Consider the following 15,377-nt stretch of genomic DNA (forward strand, 5'->3'; position numbering starts at 1 on the left):
TATATCAGTACACTGGGGCCGGTCGGGAACACTGATGCGGATTAACATGCCTAAACCTGAAAGTGGTTAAATAATCCGCTTTTTGTGCCCCGGCACCCACTGAACATAGGGGACCCAGAGAAGTTAAAAAAAAAAAAAATATATCTGCACAGTGGGGGATTAGCTCATTGGTGCACAGAATTTTTAAGTCTCCGCCTACTCTAACACCACCCACCTCCAAGTTTCCCCTAGCCCCAGTTGCCCAGGAGGATAGAGCAGGACCAGGATATATTAGCAGTGCTCAGCTGGTCCCAGGCTTCCAGTTCCAGAGGATCCACCTGTATCCCAGCCACCTCCAACTACCCTGCCTTCACTTACCCCCCTACACCCCCCCCACATGTCCTAACCCCCCCTCACTTAAACCCATAGTCTCTCCCACCCCCCAGCCCACACCTACCCTCCTACTACCCCCACCCAACTCCCTAACACCCCCCCACCACCACCACCACCTCCGAATCCACCCCACTACCTACTCTTCCTATGCGATAGGTATCGGTAATTGGTATCGGTGAGTACTATTGGTACTAGTGCTTAAAAAAAAAAAAAGGTATTATTATTGTCGGAGAGCTTGTGCTTTACATTTAGTAGCAGTTTACCAAATTTTACCATCATATGCTTTAGTTAAAACAAAAAAAAAAAAGAATATATTTGGAGACTTCTTTGAGCGATATAGAAATCTGCTTATGGCACAGACGCCATGAAAACACATGAAGTCTGAAACTTACATGGGCAACCAGACAGAATGATGCAGGAAGCTTTTTAACTATGAAAAACCTTATTTACTTCTATTTCACCTTAATTGAATGACTGAAAATGCCACAAAGAACTTTTCACCAAAGAGAATTGCATTCAATAGCAGCACAACATGTATGCAGAAATGCATATTAACGTCACATGTTAAGATCATTGCATTACAATCAATAAAACCACTTGGTAAGGTAACATCATGGGAATAATTAAAACATCTTTTCAAGTTATCAGTTTATCACATGGCAAGTTAAAAAAAAATACAATACCTGAAACATTGTTATCAAACAGATGTTTTATTAGGATCTAAAAACAAAATGCACCCAACATTAAACATATTTTTTTCTACTCACTGCAGCACAAGAAACAAATCACAGATACTTAATTTTGGATTATTACATGAACTGTGGTGTGGATTTTTCAACCTTGTACTATTGTCTTGTCTTTTGTATCTTAGTACTGCGATCCGCCAAATATTATTTAAGCCAATTAACAGGAACATAAAAATAATCCCAGCTTTGTCTAGACTTTAAAAAAAATCAACAGCCTGAAATGCAACCAGTCCCAAAATTTCAAACCAACTGCTGTACATTTTTTTTATATTCTTCCATAGGAAGTCTTTTTGCTGGACATTTCACAGGTGATTGATGATAAAAGCACGTGGGGAAATGCTTGTGATTTCTAATTTAAAAATAAAAAAAAATCTCTACCTATCATGTTCAGATTAAGAGCAGTCTATACAAGTCAGTTCGACATTTAAGTGAAAGGTGAACAGTAACATTAGATTAATTTAAGATTGGCTGACAACAAGCAAACTAGTAAGGTCCAATCAGCCATTAATCTATTACTTAGAGATGACAACTTTACAAAAGGTATCTTTACCTACTGAGTGATGATTATGTTCCCTCAGTTTCTGTGCTTTCAACCAATAGTTGACTCTCTACTTCAGAATCCTTGGCATCCTTCTCTTCGTTTACTTTGCCTGATGATTCTTGTTTACAAAGTTCAGGATCATTTGTGTTTTTAGCAGTTTGTGGTTGACTGACAGTTTCTGGTATATCTCCATTAACCTGAGGCATATTATCCTCTTTCTGGTTAGTAGCATTGGCTTCTGCAAAATACTCAAGCATTTGTGAGTTAGGAGGCATCCAATTGCTGGGCGGCCTCTCCCTTCCAAATCGGTTGCCGTTCATTTCTCTTCGAAAAGCAAAATCTCTATCATCTCTATCCCTGTGTCTTTCCCAAGGGCGGCGGCGGTCATCGAAATCTCTGTTAACCTCTGGTTCAAATCCTCTGTTCCAACCCATCGCATTCCCAGGCTCATGTCTGTAATTGCCATGGCGATGTCTTTCATCTTGAAAGCCCTTTGGGCCACCAAAACCAGGAAAAGGAAGGTGTTGTCTTTCATCAAAATCACCTCTATGTCCCCATGGTTTATCTGGATGAAACATGATTTGCTCCCTTCTACCACCATCTAAAGGTACTCTTCCAAAATGATCTCTTACATCCGGAGGAGGTCTTCCAAAATGTTCTCTCCCATCCATTGGTAACCTTCCAAAATGATTTCTGCCCTCTAGTATAGGTTGTCCATAATGATCTTTACTGTCCATGTGAAGCCTCCCAAGGTGATCTTCTGGAATAAGTCTACCAAAATGATCACGTCCATCTGGTGGTGGCCTGCTAAACATTTCTCTCATATCTAATGGATGTCTCCCAAATGGCGGTAATATATCTATTGGGGGGCTTCCAAATGGCGGCCTACCTTCTAATGGTGGTTTAATTTCACTATCATGAGAACCAGGGATATTTCTTAGCTTACTTTCATAAGACAGGTGATCAGATGCTCTAAGAATATCAAGAGACTGTGCATCAGCTTTGTTATCTGTTTCATGGGAACCTTCCACAGATAAGTACCCAGCACCACATTCAGGAAGTTTCTCCTGGCCCTCAGAAGGATCTACAACAGCCATATCCTGCAGCTCATGATTATCTACTGTATGTCGATTATTAACATCTATTTCCTCTGCAGTGATCACACTTTTATTTTCTGGATTTTCTGCTACAGCTGGTATGGTTTCTTTATTGTGTTCACCTCCAGATGGCTGACCAACATTTTCTAACGGAGGAAAACGGTAATCTTGGTCTCCTTCTTGTTGAATAGTACTGCTTGGCAAAGAGACACTTTCTTCTTGAGTAGGAGTGTTATCAGAATTTAGTCTACTTGGAATACTAGGACGTGAAAAAATATCTCCTGGAGGGAAAGGAAGAGAATGCATAGTAGGGTCAATGAAAGCTGGTGGAAGCATGCTTCTCGATGGTGGTAGAGGTGGCATTGCTGGAGTTAATAAAGCAAATCTTGCTGTTGCTGGTTGGGGCAATAATCCATGGCGAATATCTAAGAAGGGCATTCCTGCAATTCTACCTGGCATGCTCAAATGAGGAATAGGTGCTGTGACAGGGGGCTGTGGCTGCACGGTCAAGATCCCAGCACTGCTTACCATTGTGTTTTGAGAGGCTGAAAGGCAAAAAAAAAACCAAAGAAATAAATTAAAAGGCATAAGTCAAATAAAGCATGAAAAACAACAAAAGTTTGTTTTATTGACTTCAATTTGTCAATTACTCGAATTTCCTATTTGTAAATGTCAAGTCTCAGTGACCTGTATTAACTTGCAGAGGGTGAATCTTTTTTCTATTTTTTTCAATGGTTCACCCACTGATTCATATTATGGAGGACCCACCACACTCCTGTACAATCTTTCTCACATATTTTCTGCACATCCAACTCCCTGCATATGAGAATCCTCCCTTGCAGCCACTCTCTCCACCTGCCGCCATGAAAATATATAATTTCCATGAATGTGTAGGGCTATCGCAAGCAGATTCAGAAACTAATAATAAATATGGTCTTCAGCACAAACCTTACCCAAAACACTAAAAATAATAAGAGAGTGCAATACTAAGAGTCTAAGATTACTGTAGCAAGATATTAGGCACTCGGTGGATAATAGAGAAATAGATGTTATGCTTACCATTTAAAGCTGATCTTTCTGTAAAGTTTTCTACAGAAGGTTGTCTTTTGTTTTCCTGATCTACTTGTGTATTTGAAGCTAGGTTAAACACAGATGTGGTGGATGCCGATGTAGTTACAACTGATCCAACGGGCAACATCAGGCTGCTGTATGAAACCTCTTTCATTGTATCTGCAGAAATAGGCATTCGTGGAACTAGTGCTTTAAACAAAACAAAAAGGTTGAGTTAGAAAACTATCCACAAACATTTTAAAAGTAAAGTGGAACTTTAGTCAGAAAAATAAGTCTTGATACATGACTTCAGACAGGCGGCTTTTGCAGGTATAGCTATGTAAAATTTTAAAAATAAGTGCACATACTGTTTAAAATCCATTAATACACAGTCTCATCCTGCTCTGCACATGCTCAGTTGTTCTCTATTTTTAGGCAATGCTGAATTTGTAGAGGGGCTAATCTGCTGACAGCCTTAAAGCAGAATTAAGCTCTCTTAACCTTTACAGCCAAGGAAGTTGCTTCTGTTTGATTTACAACTGTGATCAGTTATGACACCAGCCATTAGATGGTTTGACAGTTTGGTTGAGGACCCAAGCAAATGTGAGTTAGAAATCCCAGCATTTCACTATTGCTAAGACCCTTTTCACACCGGAGCGGCTTGCAGGTGCTATTGTGCTAAAAATAGCGCCTGCAAACTGACCCGAAACAGCTGCTGCTGTGTCTCCAGTGTTAAAGCCTGGGAACTTTCACACTGGAGTGGTGCGCTAGCAGGACGGGAAAAAAAGTCCTGCTAGCAGCATCTTCGGAGCAGTGAATACACCTCTCCTGCCCATTGAAATCAATGGGACAGCGCGGCTATACCGCCGGCAAAGCGCCTCTGCAGAGGCGCTTTGCGGTGGTTTTTAACCCTTTCTCGGCTGCTAGCGGTGGGAAAAACCGCCCCGCTAGCGGCCGAATACCGCCATTAAAACGACGGTAAAGCGCCGCTAATAATAGCGGTGCTTTACCGCCGACGCACCTCCCGCCCCAGTGTGAAAGGGGCCTGTTTTTTGAAACTGTTAAAGCGGTGGGTTTAGTTATGCTTCATGATTTACTGCTGTTCAGGAGCTCTGGGCTTCAGCAAAATGGCTGCCTCCAGCAAGAAGAAACAGGAGCAATACTGGAGGCAATTTACAACACACACTATTTTTGGTAGCATAATTATTAATAGTAGAAAAAATGGCTGCACTCCGTAATCGATCAAAATGCTTTTATTCAGAACATCCCAAGTGTTGACAAAAAACAGAGCTGGTAGATGCGTTTCACAAACTTCAGGTGCACTTAATTCAGTAATGATTAAGCACACCTGAAGTGTGTGAAACAGGTCTACCAGCTCTCTGTTTTTTGTCAACACTTGGGATGTTCTGAAGAAAAGAATTTTGATCAATTACGGAGTGCAGCCATTTCTTCTACCATTTCTTCTACTATTGATTGCATGCGGACACGAGCCGGGACGGGCACCTGTTAGATCATCAGGCTTCCTATCTCACCTGAAGCAGTGAGTCTTCTTGTTTGGATATTCAGCATAATTATTAATGTGGAATGTATGTTCCTTGCTAAAGAATATTACTTTTATCAAGTTGTTATTGGTAAAGTTCAGCTTAAGCACCTAAGGAGATCATACAGACTCACAATGGACACTGCTAAGCACCATTAGCATCTTCTCTAGAGGCCGGCCGATATATCGGCCGATATTTGGCTTTTTTTACTTAATGGCATCAGCCGATTGTGCTGATAAAAAAAGCCAATTATAACTTCAGCGGGACTTGCAAGTGACTTCTGTAATAGAAGTCAGTGCAAGTTGTCTGAAGTTTGTCTTCTCTCCTCCCTGGGCAGCCTGCCAAGTCTGATAAGAAGAAACATTGTATCTCTTCTTGGTTCTTTTATCAATGAACTAAACTCTGTGTGTGGAAGTTCTCAGTTTAACCATTTAAAGACTAAATCTTTTCTGACACTTGTTGCTTACAAGTAAAAATCCTGTATTTTCTGCTAGAAAATCACTTCAGACCCCCAAACATTATATATATTTTTTTTTAGCAGAGACCCTAGGGAATAAAATAGCGGTTGTTGCAATATTTTATGTCATACGGTATTTGCGCAGCGGTCTTTCAAACGCAATTTTTTAAAAAAAAATACACTAATGAAATTTAAAAAAAAAATAAGCAGTAAAGTTAACCCATTTTTTTTCGTCCAAAAGTTTTGACTACCTGTTTTTGTGTATTTAATATTTTAAGATATAGTTTTTTTTTTTTTTAATCTAAATTCTACATACAAGTGAACTGATTGGAGGTTTGTTTTGTTTATTAAATGTATAAATGTAAAAAATTTTCTGTATCACTTATTACTTCAGGCTGCCTTCACACTGGAGCGAGCATGCGTTGACGGTAAAACGCTGTTAGTTTTAGCGGTGCTTTACCGTCATTTTAGCGGCGCTATTCGGCTGCTAGCGGGGCGCTTATAACCCAGCTAGCGGCCGAGGAAGGGGTTAAATGTGCCCATGAAGCGCTGCTGCCGAAACGCTTTGCAGGCGCTTCGGCAGCGGTGCGCATTCATTTCAATGGGCAGGAGTGGTAGAGGAGTGCTATACACCGCTCCAAAGATGCTGCTTGCAGGACTTTTTTTTAACATCCTGCCAGCACATCGCCTCAGTGTGAAAGCACTCGGGCTTTCACACTGAGACTGCAGGGGAGCCGTTTTACAGGCACTTTACAGACGCTATTTTTAGCCCAAAAGCGCCTGAAAAACGCCCCAGTGTGAAAGGGGTCTAACTGTTAGATTTTATGAGATGAAGGGAGAAAAAAAAAAAAAAATATCGGCCTAATATATCGGCATCATATATCGGCCACCGCGATTTCTAAATATCGGCATCGGCCAGAGAAAAACCCATATCGGTCGACCTCTAATCTTCTCTAGTGTACATAACTAAAACATACTTATTACCACTGTTGGGTAATGAGAATACCATTATCTCATTACAATGCCACCTGAAAAGTGGGTGGGATATATTCAGCAGCATGCAGAAAAAATGGGCAAGTGTAAGGATTTCTGTGACTTTGACAAGGGCCAAATTATAACGGCTAGATAAGAGCATCTCCAAAACTGCAGCTCTTGTGGGATGTTCCCGGTCTGCAGTGGTCAGGACCTACCAAAAGTGGTTTGAGAAAGGAAAACTTGTGAGCCAGTGACAGGGTTATGGGCGGCCAGGGCTCCTCAATGCATGTGAGGAGCAAAAGCTGGCCCATGTGGTCAGATCCAATAGAAGAGCTAGTGTAGCTCAAATTGCTGAAAAATGTAATGCTGGTTCCAATAGATAGGTGTCAGAACACACACTGCAATGCAGTTTACTGTGTAAGGGGCTGCGTAGCCGCAGGCTGGTCAGGGTACCTGTGCTGACTCGTGTCCGCAGCCAAAAGCATCTACAATGGGCATCAGAACTGGACCACAGGAGCAATGGAAGAAGGTGGGCTGGTCTGAAGAATTTAAGAATGGTTTAGGAAACACAACAACGAATTTGAGGTGTTGATTTGACTTTCAAATTCTCCAGATACCAATCCAACCGAGCATCTGTGGGATGTGCTAGAAAATCAAATCTGATCCATGAATGCCCCAACTCCCAACTTACAAGACTTTAAGGATCTGCTACTGACAGGCAAGTGCCAGATAGCAGAGCAAACCTTCAGAGGTCTAATGGAGTCCATGCTTTGACGGGTTATGGTGGGTGGTCACAATGTTATCACTGATCTGTGTGTGTATATATATATATATATATATATATATATATATCAATCATACACACACACATATATATATATATATACACACACACACACACACACACACACACACACACACACACAGTATATATACTTGGGACGCCCCTATCTCTAATAGGACCTGGGTGTGAGCACTCCTCCAGTGTGTCAGTACTGTCAGAGAAGAAATCCCAATGATTTCAGGGTAGACAGTAACAAATTATTTTGTTTTATTTAGATTAGCTGGTTTCAGGATCACAGACAAAACTATAAAAAGATTACATTTAGAAAACAAACCTGCTAAATCTATGCAAACTACAGAAAACAGTTAAAGATTAGAACATAATTTATTACGATCTCTTGCCTTATTAGAAAAAAATCCAAAATGAAATAGGTTTGCAGGCCTTTGGATTAGATTGAGAAAAATAAAAAATATCTACCTTGCATAAAAAAGTTAAATTATGACGTCCCCTACCTCTGCTGGATTTAAATGGAGCACGGCCATAATTGGAAATTTTACAGTTTTTATTATCTGCTGCAGAACATAACACTTAAAGCGGAGTTCCACCCAAAAGTGTTACTTCCGCTCATTTGTCTCCTCTCCCCCTCCAGTGCCACAATTGGCACCTTTCGGGGAGGGGGGGGACAGGATACCTTTGACAGGTATCCTGTTCCCACTTCCGGGAGTCTGGGCCGCGGCCCGTGGCATCACCGTGGGGCTCCCTCCTCCTCTCCCCGTTGCCGGGCTAGTAGGAGAGAGGAGCGGGGCCTTACACATGCGCAGTAGGGTTTCCGGTGTGAAGCTGTAAGGCTATACTGCCGGGTACCCTTACCCGCAATGGCAGCGGCAGCACCCGGCAGCTGATAGAAACATCAGCTGCGGTGCCGACAACACTGGATTCCAGGACAGGTAAGTGTAATATTGTTAAAAGCCAGCAGCTGCAGTATGTGTAGCTGCTGGCTTTTATTTCTTTTTGGGCAGAACACCGCTTGAATTGAGAAATCTGCTAAAAAGAAATACTGCTTACTAAAGCAATGAAAATGTTAATGCTATTGCCTTATGTTACATTGTGTATAATGCTGAATATGGACATTTTGCACAAAGATGCCAGTAAATATATTTTACACCATTCTTCCACACTAGAGCAGTGTTGGTCAACGTTCTTGATTTGGGAGGCCACACATAAAATTAATGAATATTCATTATCAGAGGCAGCAGACAAACAACAGGATATAGTCAAAGACTATAGGCTTGATATAAGAGATGGTCAGAGACTGTAAACATAATACAAGAGATGGTCAGAGACTGTGTACATGTTACAACAGATGGTCAAAAAATCAGACATGATATAAGAGACTGTCAGAGACTGTAACATGCTATAGGAGTTGCTGGAGACTGGGGACGTTCTTCCGGAGACAGTCAGAGACTGGAGACATATTACATGAGGCTGCTTGAAATCACTACTATAACAGTACAATAGGAAAACAGATTAGTGTCTGCAGGGTACTCAAGGGCCACACAAAAAGTTCCAAAGGGGCGAATGCAGCCCTCAGTACGCAGGTTGGGCACTGGAGTGTCTATTTTCTACTATGTTACTTGCCATTCAATTTATGAAATAATGCATATGAGTTTTGTGTGTGTATTTTTATATATGCAGTACTGTGAAAATTTTTAGGCAGGTGAGAAGAAATGATGTAAAGTAAGAATGCTTCCAAAAATATATATTTTAATGGATTATTATAGAATGAATTCATTGAAACGCAAAGGAAGTGAACAGAAGAAAAATCTAAACCAAATCAATACTTGGTGTGACAATCCTTTGGCTTCAAAACAGTATCAATTCTTCTAGGTATAGGTACACTTGCACAAAGTCTTTGAAGGAACTGGGCAGGTAGGTTGTTCCAAACATCTTGGAGAACTAACCAATTTTCTGTGGGTGCCTACACAAGGGCAAAGGGTGGACACGCCACCCATATGCAATTTGTCACTGTCACCTGCCACCCATATGCAGCTTGTCACTACTTACACTACTTCTGGCAGCCTCTCCCCAGCAGCGTCCGAGGGGGGAAATTTCCACATGCGGGTGGGTGGTGAGAGATGAAGTAACGATCTTTTTGCTCGCCTGCAGCTCTGTCAAGAGCAGCCTTTGCAGCCCTGCTGTAGGGGTGGAACAGCGGTGATGTCTTCTCTCTGCTGCCCGCCGCACCACTGACAGAGATTGGCAGAGACTGCAGCGAGCACTGTGCGGGGGACAGGGGGAGAAGGTTTGACGAATATTGGTAATAACGGTAAGTTTCTGACCGATATCGATTATTTGAAAAATGTGAATATCGGCCCACAATAATCGTCAGCTCCGATAATCGGTTGACCCATAGTTAAGCTATCTTCAATATCGTCAACAACTTTCCTTGAGCATTATTTCACTTACCTGTTGGAATAGCTGAGCTAATTGCAGGAGGAGGGATAGCAGGTGGTGGCACTGGCGGTGGAATAAAACCTGTAAAAAGTAATGCAAGCACGTGACTAAATATGATTTTCCATTTATTTCTTAGCATTTGCACATATCTACAGGTGCATCTAAAAAAACTAGAATACCATCAAAAAAGCTAATTTATTTCAGTAATTCAATTGAAAATGTGAAACTCATATTATATAGATTACACACAGAGTGATATATTTCAAGCATTTCTTTCTTTTAATTTTGATGATTATGGCTTACAGCTAGTGAAAACCCTAAATTCAGTATCTCAGAAAATTTGATAATTACAAAAGACTAATAAAAACTGCATCAATGTGGCGTGGCATGGAGGCTATCATCTTCCTCTTGACAATACCCAGATTCTCTATGGGGTTTAGGTCGGGCAAGTTTGCTGGCCAATCAAGCACAGTGATACCATGATCATTAAACCAGGTATTGGTACATTTGGCAGTGTGGGTAGGTGCCAAGTCCTGCTGGAAAATGAAATCAGCATCTCCATAAAGCTGGTCAGAAGAGAGAAGCATGAAGTGCTCTAGAATTTCATGGTAGAGGGCTGCGCTGACTTTGAAATTGATAAAATACAGTGGACCAACAGCAGCATATGACGTCTCCCCAAATCATCACTGACTGTGGAAACTTTATACTGGACGTCATGCAACTTGGATTCTGTGCCTCCCCACACTTCTTCCAGACTCTGGGACCTTGATTTCCAATTGAAATGCAAAATGTACTTTCATCCGAAAAAAGGACTTTGGACCCACTGAGCAACAGTCCAGTCTTTTTTCTGGCATTGTCTCTGGTTCAGGAGTGGCTTGACACAAGGAATGTGATTGGTTGTAGCCCATGTCCTGGATACGTCTGTATGTGGTGGCTCTTGAAGTCCTGACACCAGCCATAGTCCACTCCTTGTGACTCTCCCCCAAATTCTTGAATGGCCTTTGCTTCACAATCCTCTCAAGGCTGCGGTTAATCCCTGTTGCTTGTGCATCTTTTTCTACCACACCTTTTCCTTTCACCCAACTTTCCATTAATATGCTTGGATACAGCAGTCTGAACAGCCAGCTTCTTTAACAATTAACTTTTGTGAGTTACCCTCCTTGTGAAGGGTGTCAATGACTGTCTTCTGGACAACTGTGAAGTCAGCAGTCTTTCCCATGATTGTGTAACCGACTGAGAGACCATTTAAAGGCTCAGGAAACCTTTACAGGTGTTTTGAGTTATTTAGCCGATTAAGAGTGTGACACCATGAGTCTACAGTATTGAAATTTTTCACAATATTCTAATTTTCAGAGATACTGAATTTTGGGTTTTCACTAGCTGTAAGGCATAATCATCAAAGTTAAAAGAAAGAAATGCATGAAATATATTACTCTGTGTGCAAAAGACTCTATATAATATACGAGTTTCACTTTTTGAACTGAATTACGGAAATAATTAACTTTTTGATGATATTCAAATTTTTTGAGATGCACCTGTATATTTTTTAGAACAAAAACAAGGTGAATGTTCACGCTGTAATAATGAATTTGTTTATTTGATTAAAATTACATAAATATTTCAAAGTGGAAAACACGAGGTTGATGCTAATTTACAAACCAGGGTTCTATTTGTATTGCCCATATGGTTTTCAATAACGCCTATAACCTATGTTCCAGTTATACTGATAGGTACAGTCCCTGCTTCTAAATACAGTGGGAGTAATTTAAAAAGGCACTTGTACCACATTTCTGGTGGTGTGTATGTAGTTAGCCTCCCTGATGGTAATCCAGAGTGTGGCTCGGGGTTAAATTTCAGTCCCATTAGCGGTAATCCCGAGCCACACTCGGGATTACATTGCAGGATCCTGGTGCGGCGTTACCTTGTCCCCAGGATCCTGCAATGTCCCCCGCAGAGTCCGTGGGCTCTGTCTCCTCCGAAGCCTCTCCATGCCAGGCTCCGTTCCCTGCGAGCGGCGCAACGCACGAGGGCGGAGCCTGGCAGCAAATTCAAAAAAATGTAAAAATCATAACACATACAGTACTGTAATCTTACAGATTACAGTACTGTATGAAATTATTTCACATTCCTTTTGTCCCCAGTGCTTTGTCCAATGCCCTGCATGCAGTTTTATATGATATATACTGTTCTTTCTGCCTGGAAACTGTAGATTGTCCATAGCAACCAAAAAGTGTGCCTTTATGTCAAAAGTGGCTTTAGATCAGCTAGAAAACAGCGATAGTAAATTAGAACACTTGCAGAATTGAGCGATAGTGAATCGTGGGGAAATGTATTTTATTATTATATTATTTTTTTTTTAATTATTTATATTTATTTATTATTATAATTTATGTTTTTGTGTTTCAAACTTCATCATACCCGGGATATCTACTAGACTCTGGTTTGGACAGATTTAAGTGTGTTATTGCTAAGAATTACAGGCCTACAATATAAAACGCCAAATTTCCATGCAAAATAACTGTACCGCTTTCAGCACCTAAAATCCGAAATAATCATACCGCCAGAGAGGTTAAAAGCCTTGTGCCAAAGTCATGAAAACCGTGTCATTTTCATTGTTGTACAACATAGTTCCGAGAGGCAACAAATCAAGCAGTTCTTGTAAGCACGCTTTACTGCATAGTGCTATTGTTGCAACAAATTCATAAGGAGATACTGCCATATCAAAGATAAGGAAAATGGAGGTAAACAACTGTTTCTGTTGCTTGTGTATATATTGTATTGCATCTCTGAAACAATTCTGTGACATATTGGGGTTGATTTACTAAAACTGGGAGTGTGCAAAATCTGGTGCAGCTTTGCATAGAAACCAATCAGCTTCCAGTTTTTTTTTTTTTTTTTTTTCCGTCAAAGCTTAAGTTAGAAGCTGATTGGCTACCATGCACAGCTGCAACAGATTTTTTAATCTCCAGTTTTAGTAAATCAACCCCATTTGTCAAATTCCTCTGGAACGGATATTTGATACATTTCCATTACCTCCCAAACTTTTCCAAATAGCTTCTCTTCCTGTAAAAATCTGCCACTTTGCAGGAGAGATGTTTGCGACAGTTCTGTCAGAGTAGCAAGAGATTCATATACACTTTACTGACACATACCTGTACATAAATCTGTCACCACCAGTTCTGCCATTTGTTGCACCATGACACAGATATCTAAAGAGTACTTACAACACTCCTTGTGAATTACAGGGAGTATCTTAAAAGTACACTGCACTTTAAAGTCAAATTCTACCCAAAAGGTTTTAATTTTGATATGGAAAGAGTGGAGAAGAATTCAAATTACTTTTAGGAAAGAAAGTGATGGAAAATATTCCCAAGGGAACCACAGATAAACAAAAACACATTTCTAGCAGGGCAGGAAAGGGATAGGACTTCTGACAATGTATTCATTGCTGTCTATGCTGAAACTAGCGTCCCTCGTTTCTTGTACAGGTGCCCAAGAGACAGCAAATGAGGTAAAATCTTCCCAATAGGCCGGCACATACAAATTATTTTAACTCTTCTCCAATCTATCCAAAACTAAAAAGAAATATATTTTGGCTGGAGTTGGACTTTAAAAAGATAAAATCGTGAATGGGCAACTGTAATAATTTGAAGTGAACACTGTTTTTAGATTCTAACTACCAAATACATACCTGGTGGTGGCTGTGAAGGGTTGAAACCTGCACGCATGAATGGAGGTGGAGGAAGATTGGTGAAGCCCGGAGGGGGTACCGTCATGGAGACAGGAAATGCAGGTGGTACCAAACTTACAGCAGGAACAGCAGGGACAGCAGGGACAGCAGGGACAGCAGGAACAGCAGGGACAGCAGGAACAGCAGGGACCGCGGGAATAGTTGGTGTAACTGGAATCTGTATAAAAATAATGAATTTGTGGTAAACTGGTGTGATACAACGTAAAAAAAAAAAAAAAAAATGACAAATCATAATGTTACATTTAAAATGTCTAAATAAAAGAGCAAAAATAGAATATATATTGCACCTTACCTCAGATACGACGATTGCATTAGTTAGTTAGTTGTTTCTTGCTTTTGTTTTTACCTCATGATTCTGCCAGTAACACATTTCTTGTTCTAGGGTGAATGCTCACTCACTATACTGTATCTATTGAGAACCAGAGTTGTCACCCTAGGAGAGGACTACAGAACACCTCTACCTCTCTATAACATAGAGGACGGTGCTCTGTGGTTCAAAGAGATATCTGGGAATAATCCTAACTTATAAGAGTCAGCATAGGCAGGACATTAACAGCTGACAAGATTTCTGGCAGGATCAACAGGTATTTATTGCCCTTATTGTAGAGATGTAACAAAACACTTTCTATACCGAACCAAAAGGGAGCCAAGAAAAGATCACCATTATGGTTTACATATCCTTTAAGTGTAAACAAAAAAGAATGCAAGCAGGCAGGCTCTTTATGAATAATACCAATGCTTGCCTGTTTACATTTTTTTTTTTTTTTAGAATTTACACATGCCTAGCTCAGTGTATATTCTTGGCACTGGAATTAATAAACTACTGTGCACATGCGTGGTAGTTACACAATTCCCTAGGTAACCAATCAATATGGTGGAAGACCCGGCAGGAACCTTGCAGATGTTGCATTGTTGGAGTGAATGTAAGCATTTGTGGAGTTTCATTCGGCTTTAAGTGCACTTGTGCTTTGCCCATGGAAGGTAAAGGAAAATGTTCACTTAGTTGCCACCTTGCCTACCGGCATACAGATCTTTCCCGAACTCCCCTGCCATTCTACATACCTGACAGGAATGATAGCACTTTGTGAATTCTAGCTAGATTTTTAGTCAGAGCTTACAAGACATGTAGTGAGTCACATGCTCTCTATACCTGGAATTAAAAGTGTTTCTTCTCTCTAGATGGCTCAAAACTGGCCTTAACCTCTTCACACCGACAGTAAATATGTGGCCTCTCAGCAGGTGAGCCCTGCACGCTAACGACATAGTTACCGGGGGCCAAAAGCTTGATCGCTACTTGCGATCGGGAGCTTTCCAATCATGTGGCCGCTGTAACAGACAATCACGGTGGTCACATGATCATAAACTCTGCCCGGGCATCAGAAACCCTCGGACACAGCACATCATCGATCAGGGTAAAGAGCTGATGACGTAGGCTCTTCACCAAGTGATCAGCTGTGTCCAATCACATGTAAACAAACGCCGGTTATCAGCATTTCCTTTTCTCAGTGCTGTCAGTGTCTGAGGAAAGAAAAGCCGATAACCGCCTTTCCAGTTAAAGTGAACATTTACACTGTCAGGGAACTGATCATCAGTGTCCATCAGTACAACA

At 40.9% G+C, this 15,377-nt stretch overlaps 1 protein-coding gene across 2 annotated transcripts in view; it reads right to left on the reverse strand.

Annotated features, from left to right (window-relative positions):
* Positions 1–1,063: 1,063 nt before the first annotated feature.
* SCAF8 (SR-related CTD associated factor 8) overlaps positions 1,064–15,377 on the reverse strand; it is a 115,368-nt gene continuing 101,054 nt past the window's right edge. For both annotated transcript variants that reach the window (XM_073627933.1, XM_073627934.1), the window contains 4 exons: positions 13,709–13,925; positions 10,030–10,098; positions 3,816–4,016; positions 1,064–3,301 (listed from right to left, as the gene is read on the reverse strand). In XM_073627933.1, the coding sequence (XP_073484034.1) occupies positions 1,683–3,301; positions 3,816–4,016; positions 10,030–10,098; positions 13,709–13,925 (2,106 nt within the window). In that variant the 3' untranslated portion in view covers positions 1,064–1,682. The remainder of the gene's footprint in view (positions 3,302–3,815; positions 4,017–10,029; positions 10,099–13,708; positions 13,926–15,377) is intronic.

Source organism: Aquarana catesbeiana, linkage group LG04 (genome assembly GCF_042186555.1).
Source record: "Aquarana catesbeiana isolate 2022-GZ linkage group LG04, ASM4218655v1, whole genome shotgun sequence".
Taxonomy (NCBI): Eukaryota; Metazoa; Chordata; class Amphibia; order Anura; family Ranidae; genus Aquarana; species Aquarana catesbeiana.